At 40.9% G+C, this 21,589-nt stretch overlaps 1 protein-coding gene across 6 annotated transcripts in view; it reads left to right on the forward strand.

The window, feature by feature from the left end:
- The window catches only part of ATRN (attractin), a 151,053-nt gene that overhangs the window by 41,430 nt on the left and 88,034 nt on the right, over positions 1–21,589 (forward strand). For all 6 annotated transcript variants that reach the window (XM_034640969.1, XM_034640970.1, XM_034640968.1 and 3 more), the window contains exons 4-7: positions 3,987–4,115; positions 8,251–8,456; positions 9,509–9,677; positions 20,590–20,680. In XM_034640969.1, the coding sequence (XP_034496860.1) occupies positions 3,987–4,115; positions 8,251–8,456; positions 9,509–9,677; positions 20,590–20,680 (595 nt within the window). The remainder of the gene's footprint in view (positions 1–3,986; positions 4,116–8,250; positions 8,457–9,508; positions 9,678–20,589; positions 20,681–21,589) is intronic.

The following is a 21,589-nucleotide window of genomic DNA, read 5'->3' on the forward strand; positions in this document are numbered from 1 at the left end:
AGTGGTGATGTGTGTGTGTGTGTGGGGGGGAGGCAGAGTGGTGAGAGCCTGCTGGCACGCAGCCCAGCCAGTCAGGAAAGAACCCCGTGGGATTCAGGAGGCGGGGACACTGTGTACATCAGTTCCTCCCAAGTCTCCGTGTGAACTCGGACACGTCAGGTAAGTGCTCTAGTCCTCAGCTTCTGCTCCCTCAAGTCACCGTGTTGTACCGTGTTTTCTCTGGGTGTGTGGCAAACTCTGAAGTTTGACTTGGTTCTGAACCGGTCGATGGCATTTATCTTTTACGTGTTGAAGTTCTGAATGAAATTTGTGTCTCAAACCAAGTTCCATTAGCAGACAAACCTGAGAGCCGCTGGAGCAGGATTCTTGCAGCTCCACCACATTGTGCGTTTGTGGTGCGCCCAGTTCAACAAATGTGTACATGTAGCACCTTTGTGGAGCAGCTCCTCTGCAGAGGTGGTAGTGGTGAGGGGCAGGGAGAATAGTTTTCCTTTCTGAGAACATTCTTTATCAGAACGTTATTCCTTTTAGAGTTGGTTGTTTTTTCTGGCGGTGGGGGTGGGAGAAGTCATGTATTGATAAGGCAGTTGTTCAGGCTGTGACGAAGAGCTGTTAGAAGAGCTTACTGAAAGCAGGAGTCCGTCATCTGTCTAGCACTCCAGTGACCCAGTTGACACCGTGGCCAGACCATGGCACACAGAGAAGAAGTCAAAGGCAGGCACTTCGCAGGTTCGTGAACCTTCCTTCACCAGGCAGAAGTACAAACCCTCCCTAGCCCCGTCGCCAGACTCTGACCCCTGACTTTCCCTTCCACATCTCCCTGCCCTTGAGGAGCATCCAGTCTTGCAAGAAGACAGGTGTGTCAAACCTAGGATTGCTAGGAAACTCAGCTGGTATAGTTGGTGAAGGCAGGGTGTGCCCCAGGTGTGTTCAGAGAGCCCATGTCTGCCTGGCACCGTTCTACTGAGTTAAAATATCTTTGAACAGCGATTTTCAAAAATGGTTCTAAACAAATGGTTTAAAATATAAGATTATACAGAACCCCAGGGCAGGCAGTCCTTGATTTGCTCAAGTTGAACAAGTGGCTGCCACGTAAGCCGTGGCTGCATGTATTTATCTACCTGGGGGCAGGAGATGGGGAAGGAGGTGGGAGGTGGCTCAGGGTGACAGTTGAATGGCACGCTTGCAGCATCGCTTTCTCACCCACGCACTTTCCATTGCCTTGCATGCTGGCTTGAGGCTGCGTTCGTATTCATTTACCCTGTAGAAGTTTATTTTTGTCATAAACCAGTTGTTTTATTTTCACTGGGAGAAAGTGGCACATTCCAAAGCTGTCACAATGTCAAGTTTTCAAAGTGGAAAGAAACCAATGCCCGAGTCTCTCTGACAGTGGGGAAGCTGACCCCGTTTCTCCAGCATCATGGTCATCTAGTGCAGACGGCCCTTCACCCCTGCCGTGACTGTGTCCTTCCTCCTTCCTCCTGTTCTGTTTGTCCTGCACCCTTAAATGTCCCCACCATATGAATAATAAATACCATGAGCCATCGCTTACTGAGCACTTACTAGTGTGAGGCAGTGTTTCAGGACTTCACGTGCTCTGATAGTTTGCTTCTCATTATATCGCTGCGGGGCAGGTAGGATTTCTATCCATGTGCATTTGAGGACACTGAGGTTCCCGGATGTTGATGACATGCCCAGGCTTGTGGAGTGAGGATCGGCATTCCCATCTCTGGTCCTGAAGCTCCTACGAGGAGAGGAGTGCGGGTGTTCCACATGTGACTGAAGCCCCCAGTCATTCCTGGTAGTTCTTATGGGAAGATTACTTGCAACATACCTGTTTTGAGGTGGCCCTCTTACAGGTACTTCTCTGTTCAGCATTTCAAGGGGTTCTGGTACATAAAATTGATGAAAGTATGATGATGATGGTTGAAACTTTCATGTAGGTCTCTGATCAAAGGTCACGTTTCCCAAGAGGCCTTCCCTAGCTGCCCCTTTCTAAAGTAGTGCCTTTTGTTCTTTCACTGTTTTTTTCTTTCCATAGCATTTATCTCTGCCTGGTGCTACATATACACACGTGTGTGTCGGTGGGGGGGAATATCTAGGCTTATTTGTCGTGTCTCTAATGTGAATTCCGTGGAGGCAGGGAGTCCTTCACTGCTGTACTCTGGTACCTAGAACAGTGCCTCACGGCAGCATCAGTAAATATTGGTTAGTTGACTACCTGATGCAAAATGCTTCACTGTTTTATAAACCCCGGAGCACCTTCGGAGTTCTCGAGTTCCTAGAGTTCTGTCTTTATATTGAAAAGTCTTATTGAATGAAAATCCCGGCCCCTCCTTCTCATTTCCCACTTCTGTATTCTTCCATTTCATTATTTATATATGCGCTTATCTAAATATGTGTAAATGTATACATACACTAGGCCCATTGTTTTGCAGCTTGTTTTTTCCCCTACTTAACGGGATGCCTTGATGAGCTCCTTGTTAGTTCTGCAGACTTACAGATATGCAATGATTCATTCATCTGACTCCCTGCAGATGAACATTTAGGTGGTGGTGGTGGTCATCGTCGTCGTCTTCTTCTTCTTCCTCCTCTTCCCCCTCCTCCTCTTCCTCCTCCTCCTCTTCCTCCTCCTCCTCATCTTCCTCTTTCTCCTCCTCCTTTTTAAATTAAGTAATCACTGTGCTTAGTGTGGGGCTTGAACTCATGACCCCTAGATCAAGAGTCGCATGCCCTATGAACTGAGCCAGCCAGGTGCCCCTGGATGGTTTTCAACCTATTGCCATTCTGAATAGTGCTGCAGTGAGGATTGTTGTATGTTTGTCTTTGTGTACATGAGCAAGTGTTAGTTCTACAAAGAACTTAGAATTGCTAGGTCACAGTGAAGGACTATTGGAGATTGTCATTGGCCCTGAGGGGGGAGTTTATGTGGTGTGTGCTGTAGGAAAGCAAGGAGGCCAGTGTGGCTGGGGTCGAGTGAGTGAAGGGAAGAGAGTAGTAGATGTGATGTTTGTTCATTGGGTGGGGTTGTGTGTGTGGAGCAGATTGCATAGGGCCTGGTAAGGATTCAGGTTTTCACTGAATGCAGTAGTGGTGGTGGTGATAGCAAGTTGATAATTGGGCAAAAGATGTGCCCATATGAAGAAATGCAGAAGGCAAGTAAACATAGGAAAAATGATTAACCTCGGGAGTGTAAAAGAACCTCAAAACCACAGTGTAAAAGAATTGATTTTCACTTGCTAAATTACCAAAGCTAAAATAGGACTGGTAATCCTTCCTGTTGGTAAGTGAGGTAGGATGGACCTTTCCATTCTCGTATTGATGAGATTTCAAGTTCGCGTATTGCTTCTGGAAAGCAAGTTTGTTTTATGGATCAAGAGCCTCAAAGCCATCATTTAGACCCTTTGACTTGATCATTTTTAATGCTCTCCAGACACCCAGCTAATATATTGTGTGTTGCACTCTGAATGAGGTGGGAAATGCTTATGGTGTATTACTTGTGAAATTAGGCAAAGAAAGTACATCAGAATGATAATAGAGTTAAGATTGTGGGTGTTTATCAGTTCATTTATATTTTTACTTTTCATGCTTTTCAGTAGTTTATATTTGGCATTCATCAACTGATACAGTTTGTTACTTTCTGTGATTTAGAAGGTTTACTCAGTTTTTCGAAGCATTATAGTTTTATATACCAAAAAGAAAAAGAAAAAGAAAAGAACCACTGATTGCAAATCTCATTGGAAATATAACCCAGGATAAAGGAGAGCCTAGTGAAAGATTCAGATCTGTTCCTCAGAGGATTCAGAGCTGGATCCAGAACTAATCGGGTGGCGCTCTACATTTATCACAAGAATTTGCCACTCTTCCTGAAAGTGTTGGGTTTTTTTTAAATTCTAAGGATGAATTCCAGTTTTGAATTTGTGTGCCGCCACGTGACGCGCTTGGTGACCATGCTTCCCTTTGTAAGAAATGTGTTTTCGTTTCAGTGGCCTCATCGTTCCCGAGAGAGATGGCAACGAGACTGTCCCTGAGGTTGTTGCCACATCAGGTTATGCCCTGCTGCATTTTTTTAGTGATGCTGCTTATAATTTGACTGGATTTAATATCACTTACAAGTAAGATCTTTAAGTCTAGTCTTTGTGACTTATTTGTTTTAACAGTAATAGTTTTAAGTAATAATGACTAACATATGTTGAGGGCTGACAGTGTGCCAGGCATTGCACATGCATGGATTTTCTCATTTAAAGTTGTTTTAAAAACTCAGTGAGGTACAGACACTGTGTTCTACAATTGAGGAAACCGGTGGGAAATGGTAAAATACATTGTCAAAGAGTTGGGACCACAGTTTCAACCCAGGTCTTAACTGCTTTTGAACTTTTCCTGGAAAAGAGGGGCATGTTTCTGCTAATGGATGAAAACATTGGGATTCTTGCTAAGTGCAGTTTAACAGATGCTAGTCATTTTCATGTACTCAGTGGTTGGCCCATTGATGAGGACTTAGTTGAGGTTAGAAAGGAAATGTAGACAAACAGACCTAGACAGCTTTGGGAATTTGTTGTGATGGAGAGGCTAACTTTTGTCTTTTCTTTTTTTCCCTCTTAAGAAATGTTTGTTTTCATAAGTAGTTAAATCCATAAAGCACCCTAAGCAAGGGGTCTTTTATTAAGAGCTTCTGTGGCGCAAGGAGCCTAAGATGCTATTTGGTTTTTTACAGAATAAGTTTGCCAACTCCTGGCAGAGGCAGTAAGCTCCATGTATAACCTTTATGCTGGATTCTTTTTCTGCCCATTTTCTCAGGGTCTCCAGATTCTTTAGGCCTATTTAGAGCCATCTCTGTCTTGCTTAGTATGCTGATTTAGCTTTTCAGGTGCCCAAGGTTTGTGACTTGGCAGCCTGAGCAGTGTATCACAGTACTAGCAAGGTGATTTTTAGTGAGCCTGGCAGGCAAAAAGGCTGGTTGAGGGGAAAGACTGATGAGTCTGGTTCGGCACATGTGAGATGTCTAAGCAGGACATTGATATTCAGATCCAGGCCCCAGAAGAGCTGTCAGGGCTGGGGATGTCATCTGGGAATCCCTGGCACATGGACAGTGACAGGCTTATGGGGCATGTGCACAGTGAGGANATGGGGCATGTACACAGTGAGGAGAGGAGCAGTAGAGGCAGCTAAGGGGCAGAGGAATGCCAGTGGGCTGTGTTATCAGAGGAGCTCAGAAAAGTTAAGTTTTAAGGAGGGAACTGACAGCTATGAGGTTGAGTAAGCGGAGGGGGCCCTAGGTGACCCTAGCGAGGGAGCGTGGAGTCAGGGGCCTGGAAGGGGCACAGTTCAGAATGGAAGGTTAGAAAGTCACAGCATTGAGAGTGGGACACTCTGGGAAGAAGTTCAGCTCTGGAGGGGAGGGGAGAGGTTTAGGCTGGTACTTTTCAAATTTCACATGCACAGGGATCTCCTGGAGGGGCTTGTTAATACACAGATCCCTGGCCCTTCTCCAGAGACCATAGTTCAACAGAGCTGGGGCCTGAGAATCCAAATTTCTGATAAGCCACTAAGTGATGCTGCTGCCGCCTGTCCATGGCCCACACTCTGAGGAGCATTACTCTAGCCATTCATCTAGGCCCCATTCTGGGTTCCCTACAGGTTCTTAGGCACAGTCTTCCCTCTTGCAAGGCCCTTCATAGTAGCAGCCTTGGGGGAGAAGGGAAACTCCAGGGAAGGAGCACACCTAGAGAGGGGGCAATTCAAGTACCCCTTAACATTGGAAGCCCTTTGCCCCATCACTGGAGAGCTCTGCTAGCTCTGTGGCCATTATCTTCCCAAGAAATGCATGTTATTCTTACCTTGATTGGTGTAGGGGAAGCCTTGATCTCTCCCAAGACCAGAATTAGTATTTATTTGTTAAGTGAAGGAATGTTGAGGTTATCCTAAATTTTACTAGTTTCTTGGTTCCAAGATCTCTGTTCTTTAAAAAGGAGCCCTAAACCATTTTGGGGCTTGTAGACCCTTTGAAAAGCCAAATAAAGCAATGTTCTTTATTCCTGGAAGAATGCCCAGAAAGACATATATAAAACGTTGTTACTTATTTTCCAGGGGCCCTCAGGTTGCACTGAATCGTAGCTTTGGGCCGACCTCAGCTGGGGGGCCCTTGAGACTAGTACCCACAGCTACTTCCGTGTTGCCTCATTTTTTTTCAAAGAAGAAAAAAAAAGTTATATTTTATTTTCACACAAATTGGCACTTCATCTTATTTCTAAGTCACATTTTAAGCACAGATAATTATATACTCGTTTTCTCATTACTCCAATTTAGACATACAAGCAGATGTTTTGATGTATTACCTGCCACTTTCATTTTTCAGAGATTCAAAAATGATTTTTGTGTTTTGAGATTTTATGTAACTTTAAAGAGTGCTCACAATTAATTTTTGGCACATGAAGTAAACGTATGCTGGAGGGCACTGGAGTGGAGAAGTTGAGGGGCAGGGGAAGCTGTGATAGTTGCCCTCCTTTAGTTTAAAGGGTGCTAAGAGTTACTCCCTCCTCTTCCTTTTTCAGTAACATTAAGTTTTGGTTGTGTGCCATTCCCTTGTATACGGTTAATATGTGTGTCAGTAGGAAATTATAATTTGACGTATTTTTGGTGTGAAGCAGAGGGGTGAGCGCATCATGGCAATGTTTTACTGCAGTTTTATTCTAGGCCTTTTATAAAAACAAAGTGTGATTACTGTACCATCTTACCGTAAGAAGTCCAATCTGAGATTTAAACTTAGTTTTTATAAACTGTTGTCTTGCAAAGGCCTTTTTCTTAAGATCTTAAAGATACAATGAAGCTTCACTTCTCTGTGTGTGTTATTATAGAGACCACAGACACCACCTTCTAGAGGCCTATAAGAATGTCATTCAGCTTTTTTAACCAAATACCTTGTGTACTTATTCTGCTTACTGGGGCTTAAAAAGTAAGCATACACATTTCTTACATTATAATTACATAGATTATAAAAATATTGTATATAAATATAGAATTTTGTTATAAATATGTCATAAACTGATATTTGGGTGTAGGAGTGAACATTAATTAGCTTGTTTTTAACAACTGATTCCTAATTTTTTTACATGCTTTGCTACAAAATTTCATTTTAGTTTTCTTCATAGGCCTTAGAAGAAATCTACACCCTTAAAAGTATCCTAATAGTCCGGTTATTGCTCCCCTATTTAAAAATCTGAATTATGTCTTCTCAGAGTGCTGTCAATACAGTTATCCTTTTTTTTTTTTAATTTTATTTATTTATTTGAGACAGAGCATGAGCAAGGAGGTGGGGGAGCAGCAGGCAGAGGCAGAGGGAGAAGCAAACTCCCCGCTGAGCAGGGAGCCTGACATGGGCTTGATCCTAGGACCCTGGGATCATGACCTGAGCCAAAGGCAGACGCTTAACTGACTGAGCCACTCACGTGCTCCTCAATACAGTTATCTTAAGTTGTGTCATTATGAGATGCATTATAGTTAAACTATTGAGTTGAACCGGTCCTCCCTTTTCTTCCATTTGACATGAGCAGGTAAACTTACTGAGGAATTTTAAATACACCAATCTGGGCAATAATCTAATTCTCTGAACTTTCAGAGACTATCCAGAGGCATACATACCATGAGGATGGGTAATATGTTGTTAGCACTTTGTTTTATCCTCTCCTCCAAACTTGCAAGCTTGCATTTGACAATGTTTTCTTTCTTTCTTTCTTTTTTTTTTAGATTTTAATTATTTGAGACAGAGACAGAGAGAGAATGAGCATAAGCAGGGGGAGGGGCAGAGGGAGAGGCAGCCTGATGTGGGACTTGATCCCAGGACCCTGAGATCATGACCTGACCAAAGGCAGCTGCCTAACCGACTGAGCCACCAGGTGGCCTGCATTTGACAGTTTCCTAATGCTCACCACTGGTGGGGCCACCAAGACTAGCATAGTCATCCCACCCTTGAGAAGCTAAGCCTGGACATTTTGAAAGAATTTCTTCTCCCTTTAAGTTCTTTAACTTGTCTCCACTTATGAGAATCCAGTAGGGTTGGCTTTGATTTCATTACCTACCCTAGCCATGCAGTGTTGAATGACCGCACTTAGGCCAACTGGTAAGTACTGCCATTATGCTTGTGAATGAACTGGTGAGCCAGTGAGTCTTAAACCTTGTGTAGGCAAAAGTTCTGCTAAATTAATTGAAGTGTTGCTTTGTGTTGATTTCATTCTCCCCCCACTGTTTTTATAGTTTTGACATGTGTCCGAATAACTGCTCAGGCCGAGGAGAATGTAAGAGCAGTAATAGCAGCAACGCTGTCCAATGTGAGTGTTTGGAAAACTGGAAGGGGGAAGCATGCGACATTCCTCACTGTATCCATGACTGTGGTTTTCCTGATCGAGGCGTTTGCAATTCAAGTGATGTCAGAGGATGCTCCTGCTTCCCCGAGTGGCAGGGTAGGAGCTTTTATCTTTGTTTTTCTTCCAATTTACAGCATCTTCCTAGTTCAATGGATTGTACATTGACTTTATTCCTTGCATATATACCACTTATGTTAATCAGATATCAGGTAGCATTGAAGTTTTTGTGTTTCTTTATTCAGATTCTTACCAGTCTTTCCATTTCATAGATGTGTGGTTGTGGTCTCTTTAGAATTGTGGAGGGGTTTGACGTTCTTTGCAATTCATTCATGAAGATTGGAGGACTTGGTCTCAGCCTCAAGAAAACATAGCAGAGAACCAAGGCTAGGAGGTGGGATGAGAACTAACAGTGATAGTATCTCTCAGAAACTTTCAATAAATTCAGAAAGAATTGGGGTCTATTATACAATAGAATCCTAAAACAGCAAGTGAAATTATCTGCAGATAGGTTATCAGAGAAGCTTTAGCAAATTCTTTAAGGGTTGTGTGATAACAGCTGTTAATGATTTAGTAATTTTCTTTATACATTTACCTTTTCTTCAGAGTACTTTTATTTTAAAAGAAAATGTGCCTGTTGAAATGCTTTTGTTTGCGCTTTGGCCGACATCAGCGGGTTAAGTAATTGAAGTGTTGGGAGTACCTACCTCCGTGCACAGGTTGCAGCAGGAGCCACACCCCCCAAGAAGGGAGTTTCTTGATTTTCCAGGAATTGGATGGGTTGAATTATTACTCCCGGGATTAGTCTTTACACTTTAACTCTTAAGTTTTTCATTTGAATTAATAATTCCTTTGTCTACTCTTTCCTCTGAGAGCTGCTTAAGCAAGTATTCCATTACTAAAAAATCCTAACCTGGATATGGTCAGGTCATCATTAGAAAGTATGTGATTTTGAATTTTACTGGAGATGACCCTTGGTCACCAGCTTTGAGTGAATTGAAAGCATGAATTAAAGGGCTTTGTCAGATATTTAGATGCTAAAGGAAAGACTAAGTATTCTTTAGGTATTTGTTACATTTATATGACTAAAACTTTAAATGCAGTTATTTTAAAGCTGCATTTTGTGAAGCTAATTTATTCTGTTCTATTAGGTCCCGGATGTTCAATTCCTGTACCAGCTAACCAGTCATTTTGGACTCGAGAGGAATATTCTAATCTAAAGCTCCCCAGGGCCTCTCACAAAGCTGTGGTCAATGGAAATATAATGTGGGTTGTTGGAGGATATATGTTCAACCACTCAGATTACAATATGGTTCTAGCGTAAGTCGTTTTAAACATTTTTGCCAGAAGCTTATTAGTTTTCCATTTTGAAAATTTATAGAGATAAATGAAAAGAAATCATCAGTAATTCTGTTACCTGAGGAAAATCCCTGTTAATGTTTTAGTAGTAGTGTTCCACAATTTCTTTGACATATTCTTAGTTTTTGAAGTTGGGAGCCACAAAGAATACATTGTTATAATAAGCAATAATTCATCTTTTCTAGATACCATCTCTTATATTTTGCTTGAGGCTCTATATAAATTGGGGGTTACTTTACCTATAAATTTAATTAGCATTTCTATAGGTCGGATGGTTTGAATTTATAGTTTTCTAGAGGAAATTATGCCATTGTCTAATACTTGACCCAGACAGAGTTCAAGGTCTGTTTGCTCGTTCTGTGTTGCTCATCTTGAAGGGAGAATATATGGTATCACAGTGGAGTCATGAAGTTAGTTATAAAGATTGATTTTAGGGAGAAATTTATGAACACGTACTCATGCTGATTTTGTGCCCTGGAAATTTTTTCTAGGCATTTTTTATTAATGAAGATTGTCAAAAACCAGCATCTGTTCTTTAAGGGATGCAGAAACTATGGCAGCAATGGCATAGTTTCTAAACCCCTCAAATAGTCATTAAAGCGCATAGACAACTAGGATAGCAAAATGAAAAAGCACATGGGTAACAAAACAAAACTTGGTCAGAAAATGTCTACACAGATGAGTGGGGCTAACCCCTGACAGCTACAAAACCTGTGTGGTTTTGGCATCTGAGCAGGAGTAAGTAAAGGGGGGCAAGTGGCCAACTGACAGGCTCCAGCATACCTAAAAGAAGCTGCTTTGAGAACATCAGCTGGAATTGGAAAGATTTGTGTATTCTGGTAGGGGTAAGCACAAGGGATCTCTAGTAGGATCTGAAGGGGCTAGATTTGTTTGTGCCTTTTTAGGTCTCAAAATGATCTAGCCAGTCTCTTGACAAGAGAAAGTTCCGCACTAAGGAGAAACTTCTGGGAATAGAATTCAAATTGAAGAGGATAGGGACCGTAGAGGAAAAGTTAAAAGAGTGTCCAGATAACAGTCAGGGAGGGGAAGAGAGCCAGATATCTCAACAAGTAAGCTGCTGTTTTCAACACCACACTGTTGACAACAGAAGAGTGAGCTAAAGAGCTGAGAAATTAGGAAGATGGTCCTAAACCAGGCCTCTCCTGGACAAGTTCAAGAAAAAGTAGTTTTACTTAAAATTGAGCAACAGAAAAGTATCAAGTTTTAATGACATAGAAAATTAGAAGTTAAAGTAACATAGAAAGAAAAAAGAGACCAACTGCTAGAATAACCCCCCTTCGTACATGAAAGCATAATAGAAAAACATAATCACAAAAATGAAAGTGAGAACTTACTATTCCTAAAGAAGCTAAAATGCAGGAAGAAAATAATGTAAGACATGAAAGAACAATAGAATCAGAAGGTGAAAAACCAGAAATGAGATGATTGAAGTTAGGAAAGAATTTTAAAATAATTTCAGAATTGAAGACAAACCCAGAAGGAACACAAAGGAAATAAGATACTCCTTTTTTTTTTTTTTTTAAGACTTATTTCTTTAGAGAGAGTTAGAGAGAGAGTGTGGGCAAGCACAAACACCTGAGCAGGGGGAGGGGGAGAGGGAGAGAAGCAGACTCCCCACTGTGTGCTGAGCCTGATGTGGGGCATGATTTCACAACCCCAAGATCATGATCCGAGCTGAAACCAAAAGTCAGATGCCTAACTGACTAAGCCACCCAGGTGCCCTGATTTTCCTTTAGTAATAGAATATGAAAAAGGAAATTATTAAAAATCACAAAGAAATGAAGGTCATTTTCCCTTATTCTTTATGTTAAGTACAGTTAAAAGTTCTGGACATTATATCTAAAGCAAACATGAGAAAACTCTAAAAGGTAGAGAGAAGGCAGTCTGACTAGGAACCTCGGCCCCAAGGAGTGAGGTAATGGTAAATTCCAGGGGTTTTCTTTTTGTCTCATATATCTCAGATTTGATGTTGGAAAAAGCAGCAATCTGGAAATGACAATAGGCACAAGCCAGAAAAGCCCCAAGAATAAAGCCACCTGTTCTCTCTAATGTAAGGACTAGAAAAGGGGCAGCTTGGCAAGACCGAAAACTTGTAGGCACAAATAACCACTCTACTACAGCCACACACTACAGAAAGAACTATGGCCCCACCCTCATTCCTGTCAGCAAAGTCTGAGTGTAGAGTCTAGTTTTTCACTCTTGCCAGGATCTAGTGAGGTGCTCCAATCACCCCCCAACTGCCAGTGTTAGAAAAGGCCAATTAGGGAGCTGGGACTTTCTCAGCAATCTAATTTTTATGTAACTTAGTTAATATTTAGCCTTTTGGTTTTTATTTTTGCATGTTATTTGCTTACAGTCTTAATCTCTGAAGGCCAGTTAGGGAACTGGGACTTTCTTCTCCACCAGGCAGGAATGAGGCTCCCCCCACCCCTGTGATGTCAGTGGAGAACCTGTGGGGAGCCTGGATTCTACCCCACCCGGCAGTAACAGCAGTAATGAGTTGGACTTCCCTCTTCCCTACTGGGGTGTCAGAGGAGTCCTGCTATAACGGTAGATTTAAATAAGATCCAGAGTCTCATGCCATGATACCCAGAATGTTCAGATTTCAACTGAATATCATTTCTCATGCGAAGAGCCGGGAAAATCTCAACTTGAATGAAAAAAGGCAGTTGAGATGCTGACAGTAGGATGACATAGATATTAGAATTATCTGACAAGATTTTAAAGCAGCCATTATAAAAATGCTTCAGTGTGCAATTATAGACACACTTGAAGCAAATGAATAATGGAGCCTTATCAAAGAAATAGAAGATCTAAGGAAGAATCAAATGGAAATCTTAGAACTGGAAAATACAGTAAAAACAAAAATCTCAGTGGACAGGGACAACAGCAGAATGGAAAGGACAGAGGAAAGAGTCAGTGAGCTTGAAGATAGAACAATAGAAAGCCCTCCGTCTGAACCAGGGAGAAAAATAGAATATTTTTAAAATGAACAGAACCTCAGAGACCTGTGGACCATAACAAAAAATCTTAACATTTCTGTCAGTGGAGGAGTCCTGGAAGGAGAGGAGCAAGAGAGAGTGTCTGAAAAAAAAGTATTTGAAGAAATAATGCCTGAGAATTGCCCAAATTTGGCAGAAGACATGCATGTACGTGCAAGAAGTTGGGTGAACTCCAGCAATCCTTGGCTCCCACAGGGGTTCACAGTCCATTGGTTTTGTCTTATTCTTGCTCTCATTCTCCTGCTCAGCCGCCATACTTCTTTTTGGTTTTCAAATTTCCACCACATTTTCTCCTGTTTTCATTCTCAGCTATTGGCCTTGCTTCCTGTTTCTGTTTTGAAAGGTAACAGTTACCCTAAGAGGACTTCCACAAACTCCCATCACCGTATTTAGCTTACCTTGTCTTCTGTTTCTGTACATCAACACTGTCCAGTGGGGCGCTGTCATGTCACTGGCCGTGTGGTCATTGAGCACTTGAAATGTGGCTAATGTGACCAAGGAGCTGAACTTCAAATTTTCAATTCTTAGTCCTCATATTATTTGATCTTTCACCAACATTTGATATAATTAGTCCCTCCCTCCTTTTTTTTGTTTTTTAAGATTTATTCACTCATTTGGGAGAGAGCGAGCACACGCTAGAGTGCACACACAAGTGGGAGGGGGAGGGAGTGGAAGAGAGAGAGAATCCACAAGCAGACTCCCTGCCAAGCGCAGAGCCTGAGGTGGGGCTTGATCCCAGGAAATTGAGATCATGTCCTGAGCTGAAATCAAGAATTGGACCCTCAACTGACTGAGCCCTCCCTCCTCTTTTAAACACTTTCTTCGGTTGATTTCCAGGATTCCATATTCTCTTGATATTTGTTCCAAATACTTATTCTTTCTCAGCCTCTTTAGCTGGTTCCTCTTCAACTGACTAACCTCTGAACGATGATGTGCACCAGGGCTCAGCTCTTAGTCCTCTTCTGTGAGAGCGTATATTCAGTCTCCTGGTGATCTCATGTAATATCTTGGCCTTTATGTTGGTGACTCCCAGATTTATGTCTGCATCCTAGACTTTTCATCTGAATCCATATCGCTGCCTCTTTATTTGGCATCTCAATCTTTTGGCTAAGAGGCATCTTAAACTGTATGTGTCCAAACTAATCTTTCTTCCAGGCCAGTTCTTGCCCCAGTTGTCCCTATCTCAGTTAATGACTATTTGATACTTCTGCTTGCTTAATCCCAACGTTTTGGAGCCATCTTTGACTTCTTATTTTTTCACTCCCCATATCGGTGCGTAGATTAGCTATCCCTTGCTGCATAACAAATGACCACAAACGTAGAAGCTTAAAACAGCGCATATGTATTACCTCACAATTCTGCTGGTCAGGACTCTGGGCATGTCTTAACTGGGTGCTCTGCAGTCGGGTGTCACCTGGCCTGTGTTCTCATCTAGAGGTTCAACTGTGGAAGAGTCCTCTTCTAAGCTCACTAGGGTGGTTGGCAGAATCTGTTTCCTTGTGGTTGTAGGACTGAGGGCCCCAGCTTCCTGCTGGCTGTCAAATGGAGGCTGCCCTCAACTCCTGGAGGCTGCCCACAGTTCCTTATCACTTTGACTTCCCTAGTGTGGCTGTTTGCTTCATTAGGCCACAAGGAGAGTCTGTCTCTAGACTGAGTCTCCTGGCAGGACGGGTGTCATGGAAATGACATCTCATCATCTTTGCCATGTTCTCTTGGTTAGAAGCAAGTCATAGATCCTGCTCACTTGAGGGGAGGGTATTACACATGGGTATGAATACCCAGAAGCAGAGGGCATGAAGACCACCACCCTAGTGTCTCTGCTACAGTATGTCAACAGGTCTTGTTAGCTCTACCTTTAAAATCTAACCACTTTTCACTACCACTCATGCCACCACCCTGAGAAGTAAGGTAAAAGTAAAGGTGTGAAAGTGATTGGCCCTTCCTCTATCATACAGATATTATGAGAGTCAAGTATTTACCATTTATGTGATTTACCCTTGTGTTTGGCCCCATTCTCTCTCAAAGCAAAAAATCTGGGAGTGATTTTGATCCTCTCCTTCATGTCCTCATATGCTAATCTCATCAAGCTGACCAAATACATGTCATATTCATTCTTTTCTCTCTGTAACCAGCCTGCCATTATTGCTCACCTAGACTTCAGCAATAGATTCCTAGCAATCTGGGTTTCCGTGCATTCCTCTTTTTTTTTTTTTCTTTTTTCTTTTCTTTTTTTTTTTTTTTTAAGATTTTATTTATTTATTTGACAGAGATAGAGACAGCCAGCAAGAGAGGGAACACAAGCATGGGGAGTGGGAGAGGAAGAAGCAGGCTCATAGCGGAGGAGCCTGATGTGGGGCTTGATCCCATAACGGCCGGGATCACGCCCTGAGCCGAAGGCAGACGCTTAACCGCTGTGCCACCCAGGCACCCCTCTTTTTTTTTTCTTTTTTAAGATTTTATTTATTTATTAGCAAGAGAGAGAGGGAGCACACTACCAGGGGGAACAGGAGAGGGAGAAGCAGGCTCCCCATCAAGCAGGGAGCCCAATGCAGGGCTCGATCCCAGGACCCTGGGATCATGACCCGAGCCAAAGGCAATTGCTCAACTGACCGAGCCACCCAGGCGCCCCTCCATAAGGCAATTGCTCAACTGACCGAGCCACCCAGGCGCCCCTCCATGCATTCCTGTTAATCCATTTTTTAAATATCAACTGGCATGATTATTTTAAAGTGTAAGTCACATCATTTACTGCCTTCTTAAAACCCATCATTGGCTTTTCCCATTGGACCTAACGGGCCTACCTGATCTGACTCTGCTTACCTTTCCAGACTGAACTTGTTCCTTTCCCACCTCCCTAGCCTTCTAGCTTTACCTAAAACTCTGTAGGTGCGTCCTTACTATAAAGGCCTTTGTACTCACCTCTCCCTTGATCCAGACTCTTCCTGCGGTTGTACCCCAGGGCTGTTTTCTTCTCACCCTTTAGGTCTCAGTTAACTACCACAAAAGAGCTTCCCTGATCATCCAGTTCTGGCAGGTTCTCCCTGTTCTTTTTCATAGTTCTCATTTCCTTCAGAGCAGTGTACATCATTTTTAGTGCTGTGTTTGCCCCCTTGTTGCATTTGCTCATTTTTTGCCTTTTCCACTATATGTTCTGCAAGGTTAGAGACCTTGTTTGCTCACTCAGAGCTTAGCTCATAGAATGTGCTCAAATAAGTGTTTATCAGGTGAGTAGGAGAGTAAGTGAATTATTTATTTCCTTCACAAATATTTGTTCCTGGAAATATTAATGTTACCTCTTGCTTTTTATGTGACTGGTGTACCTCATGAGTCACATTTGTTTGTAACATTTTTTCTGCTTGTACTTGATCAGAACATGATTTTTCAGCTTTATGTTTCATGTAAATATTAATATATTTTCAAATAAATTTTTACTAACTTTTCCTTTTAGAAGAAGTATTTCTGGAACTTAGATGATAAATTTTATCATCATTTATACTCTTACATAAGCATATTTCAGCAATTGAGCATACTGTCCATTTTTTCCACAACACTGTTAACCCAAAACTTTTAAGTTGTGCCAAAAAGCAGTCCCCATTTTATGTCACCAAGAGTCCTCTTAGACAAATGGTCTTGGTCTCCCGGGTTAAGATTTCCAATTGAAACTTCACTGCATTTCCTTCCTTTAAGCTAAAAAAAAAAAGTTTTTTAAAAAAATGTTTAAGGAGATAAAGTAAGGGGGCTCCTCGGTGGCTCAGTTGGTTAAGCATACAACTCTTGATTTCAGCTCAGGTCATGATCTCAGGGTTGTGGGATCGAGCCCCACATCAGGCTCTGCCCTGAGTGTGGAGCCTGCTTAAAATTCTCTCTCCCCCTCTCCCTGCCCCACTGCCCCTCCCACCCCACTCATACTGTCTCTCTCTCTCTCTTAAAAAAAAAAAAAAGAAATTAGAAAAAGAAAGATTGAGCAGCAGGTAACCAAATGAGGAAAGGAATATCACCTAATCCAGTAACCTTTAAAACAGACTCACAGGAACCGTGCAACTGACCTGCTTTTTGCCCCACAGAAACCATATGGGTGAGATTCTGAGAGCTCTTACAAATAACCCCAAATCTGGAAAGACACAAACTGAGTAGGGATCATTGTTATTTCACTCTCTTAATTGAAGAGTAGAAGAACTTGTTGCTGGGGAGGACTGGGTGAAAAGAGGGGAAATTGATTGGATGGCTGACTCTCTCTGCCCAAAAGTCAGAGCTGCTTCTAATTTGGGCTGTGTCCTTGACCCAGGACACTTAAAATCTCCAAGGAGAGCAGAGTCTGGGTGGTTTATTCTAACAGACTGCATACTTCCCCATCTGAGCCCCAGCGTGTCCTCAGACTTCAGAACAGTGGATAGAATATAAAATACCAGCTCTCACACTAGAGCTAGGATGGAAGGGCAGACTTGTCTTAGATATTGCAGAAAAAGAATTAAGAAATCACCCACGCTTTGCAGATGTCTGGAGAGCAATATCTAACCACAAGCAAAATGAAAGAAATGACGTAGCTAACGCAGATATCTTATGATGGGAAAATAAAGAGGAAGAAAACAGCATGTAAATGCTGACAACTGATCATAGAGGAAAAATAAGGAGATTGCTTCCAACTGCTTGATGCTGAGCATCAACATAATGAGAATTTGAATTCAAAAACACAAACAGAAAGACAAGAAAATGATAACAATGAGATGAAATGGAAGATTACACATCTAAGGAAATGTAAATAAATTACATACAGAAAAAACTGGAATGAAAATTGAATCACTGACAGCTTTGTAGACATTCCAACGAATACAGGTTGAAATAGTTAGAAAACAAGACACATGGAAGACAGGAGACCCAATATAAAGATAGTTGCTGTCACTGAAGAAAAGAACCTAACAAATAGGACAAACGGATTGAAATAGCACAAGTGGTTTTAGGAAAATTACATAGCTGTTCAACAGCAAGACCTGATTTGATCAAGTTATTGAACTTTTTTAGGATAAAGGATAATTCTTGGGTGGGAAGCCTCAGGTAGTTCTGTGCCTGCTCTGGCTGGGGTCATGTTCAAGCTGCACAGAGCCTTGGCCATGGTCTTTGGATGATCAGACACTGTGATGGGAATACCAGGCCACTGTGGGTGGTGGAGTGTGTCCTGTGCCCTGTGCCGTCATGGTCATCGTGATACCAGCCATCAAGGAGGAGTTTGTGAGAGAGGTGGCTACAGCCTTGGAAGACACCTGTTTCTGAATTCCTGAAGTTTGTCTTTGCTTATCTGCTTGTCCAGGTCTTAGAGCTAGTGGTTCAGTATTCTATTATCTTGGACTGAGCTCCCTGAAGAATTTATTTAGTGCTTGGAATTTATGTTTTATTGCATCAATATTTTTCTCAACTCGTGTTTACTTCTCTGGGCTGTGAAAAAAGAGTCACAACCTGTTACGTAAGATCTTTTGGCAGTTCATCTGCGCTAGGTTCCTGGGACCTGCCAGTGCCTTAGTGTCTCTGACAAGCTCTTGGGCTAACCTGTCATTGAGTAGGAGGAGCAAAATGCATTAAGATACATATTGAGCACCCCCCACGTCACTTGAAAGAGAAGTGAAATAAATCATCTAGAGATTAAGGCTCTCTCTGATTCTTTCCTCTCTTTCAAACTTACGGAGACAGGCCTCTGGCTTGAACATTAGGTGTATTATGTGTTTTCAGAAGCCATGCTAGTCCTCAGGAAAGACCTTCTGTAGCCAGAGCGCCATAAAAGTATTGCAGTGGTACATAGTCCATTTTGTAAAGACATTACCCTGTTTGGATTTTAGTTACTTCTACCTAAGTAAAATATAATATTGTGACTTCAAAAAATAGTTGAGAGAGAGAGAAGAAAGGAGGGAGAGAAAGGGAGGAGAGAGAATGAGAGTGACTGAGAGCTCTTCAGGCTTCCAAACAGAAAAGCAAACCAGGTAAAAACAGGAAAAATCAGACGGGCTTTGGGCTTCTCCTTGGGCTTCTCCATGACAGCATTCACTCCCAGTATTATTCAGGGGAGCAGCATCTACAAAGTTCTGAAGGCAAGAAAGGATGGCCCCAGTTATTATACCCAGCCAAGGTTTCATTCGGCTGTAACACTAGCAAGCAGATATTCTTAAACACCAGAGAATTTAGGGAAAGGAGCACATACGAGCTCCTCTAGAAAATAACCACTTAGCAGCAAAATCCAGCCAATTAAGAATTAAAGACTCAAGGAGAAGTTGTGGTAAGAGGATGGTGAGGAGATTGCTTCAGCTGAAATAGAGGTCCAGTACTAAAGAATTATGGAATCGCAGATATACAGTGGAATGTATTGCAAACCTAGACAGAGTAAAAATTACATAACAAAAATTGGGAGAAGAAATGGGAGGAAATGTGGGTAGTAAGGTTTTCAACTTTCAAAGCAGGAAGTTAATGGATTCTGTCCAAATTAACTTAATTTTGTATGTAACTTAAAAACTAAAGTGAATCCAACTTCTAAATAATTTTTCATGTGTTTTTAAAAATGTGGAATATTCAAATAATACATAAAATAATAGCTGGTATTATTGTAGTATTCATATTCAGTAAATGTCACCATTTTGTTTCAGATTGTGTGTAAAAACATTTAAGACTAAAGGAAGGGTTTAGAGAAGAATAATGAATACTAATGCATACACCACCTAGGTTAGGAAATAAGGCATTGGTAATATAATTAAAGACCTCTGCATGCGCTCCCCCCAGTCTCAAAGATAACCAGTATCCTGATCTTGTGGTGTCGTTTGTTCACATACATATCTTTACACTTTTAATATATATGAACATATATTAGAATCAATAAATTTTCTGTTTAGAATTAATAAATTTTCTGTATTAATTAATAAATACTGTAAACAGTATTCTACAGTTTGATTTTTTTAGCTTAATATTGTTTTGAGATTTATGTTGAGGATGTGTTCAAGTGTATTTTTCACTCTATAATTCTATTATATAGATATACTACAATTCAGTAATCCATTTTCTATTGATGGACATTTATTTGTATTCTTTTTTGCTTATTATGTCAGTAAGACTTTCTTATATCTTCTTGTTTACATAATAATGTTTTTCATAATCAAAACTTGGATTATTCAGGAAAACTTATTTAAAGTAGAACAATAGCATTGGTTTCCCTTTGATTTCTTTTTTCTATTAAATTATATACAAATTAACACTATTAAAAGTATCTATAGCATGATCCCCTTTGTATAAATATATATTGTCAATGTATTCTTCTATTTGTATATATGCATCAAAAAATGTCTGGAATGATGTTTACTTAATGTTTGTATTTTAAAAGTCTTTAAGTGAATTCATAGTATAATTGGAATGCCAAATGGTATTCTAGCTTTCTTGAAAATATGACTTTTAAAAAATCAACTAGATAAAGAAAAGGAAAAGTTATGAATTTTCTTTTACTTAATCGTCATTCCTTTTTCAGTACCTGTGTTCAATTTCACATGACTAAATGAAGGAGAAGTTAATGGTAGTAAATGTCCCTTCGATATAACGCAATTTGCAAGTGATTTAGACTGTGTGTAGAAGAGGTTTTCAGGAAGCAGTAGAAACTTCCAGTAGATTTTTTTTTCCTCATCCCAGGGTTGCGCAGCCCAGCTCCCCTCCCCAAGTTCTGATCTGCCCCATGGACCCAGCTGTTAGGCTGGTTTGTTTGCAGAGGTGCCTCATCTGCATGGCATGTTTAATGAGCATCTCCAACTGCATGATACCACAAATAGAAGAGTATAAGATACTCCGCTTTGTCCTTTGGGTGAAAACATGATCTGTTTGTTTTGTAGGTATGACCTTGCTTCTAGGGAGTGGCTCCCCCTGAACCGTTCTGTGAACAATGTGGTTGTCAGATATGGTCATTCTTTAGCACTATACAAGGTAAAGTGTCTCCCCTCTGTATCAAGCTAGAAACTCCAGTCTTCCACACTTACTCCATTGTATTATGTGGTTGAAAAGCTATGTAGTGTTGGGGTTTTGTCTTTAATCTTTTTTATTGTGGTAAAATACACATAACGTAAAATTTACTGTCTTAACCATTTTTAAGTGTACAGTTCAGTGGTATTAAATACATTCCTAATATGTGACTATCACCACTATCCATCTCTGTAACTCTTTTCATCTTGTAAAACTACAACTCCGTGCCTGTGAAAGAATAACTTTTCATATCCCTCCTTCCCTCCAGCCTGTGGCGATCACCATTCTACTCTCTATCTCTCTAATTTTGACTTCAGTTTTGGTTTTTAGTTAGGGGGAAACTTTCTGTTTTGGGGGTGTATATATAACTGGCTAAATTATAAGTGGAAATTAGAGTTGAACCAGTTTAACCTGAGATATTTTAATGGATTCAAATTGTACTGGGATATTATGATTGTAGTACTAAGTGATTAAAAATTAATACTGTGTAAATTAGCTTTTATGTTAATTAGCAAGTTTAGCCAAGAATAGCCACATTGCAATATAACTGAATAATCACTTTCATTTCCTTGTTTTTGTGGTTTACGGGAGGATGAGGGAACTCTTCAACTTTGTTTTTCCAAGCTGTTTTATCCTGTAAGAGATCTCATATGAGGAAGTCCAAGAACAGTGACGAAGTGTTGGAGATACAGAATATGATGTTTTATTTTATGTTGTTCCTTTCATTCTTTTCCTAATAATTCACTAAAAGGTGCATCTCATTAGCACTTCTTTCTTTTTTATTAAATTTTTTATTATGTTATGTTAGTCACCATACGGTACATCATTAGTATTTGATGTAGTGTTCCATGATTCATTGTTTGCATATAACAC

Source organism: Ailuropoda melanoleuca, chromosome 13 (assembly GCF_002007445.2).
Source record: "Ailuropoda melanoleuca isolate Jingjing chromosome 13, ASM200744v2, whole genome shotgun sequence".
Taxonomy (NCBI): Eukaryota; Metazoa; Chordata; class Mammalia; order Carnivora; family Ursidae; genus Ailuropoda; species Ailuropoda melanoleuca.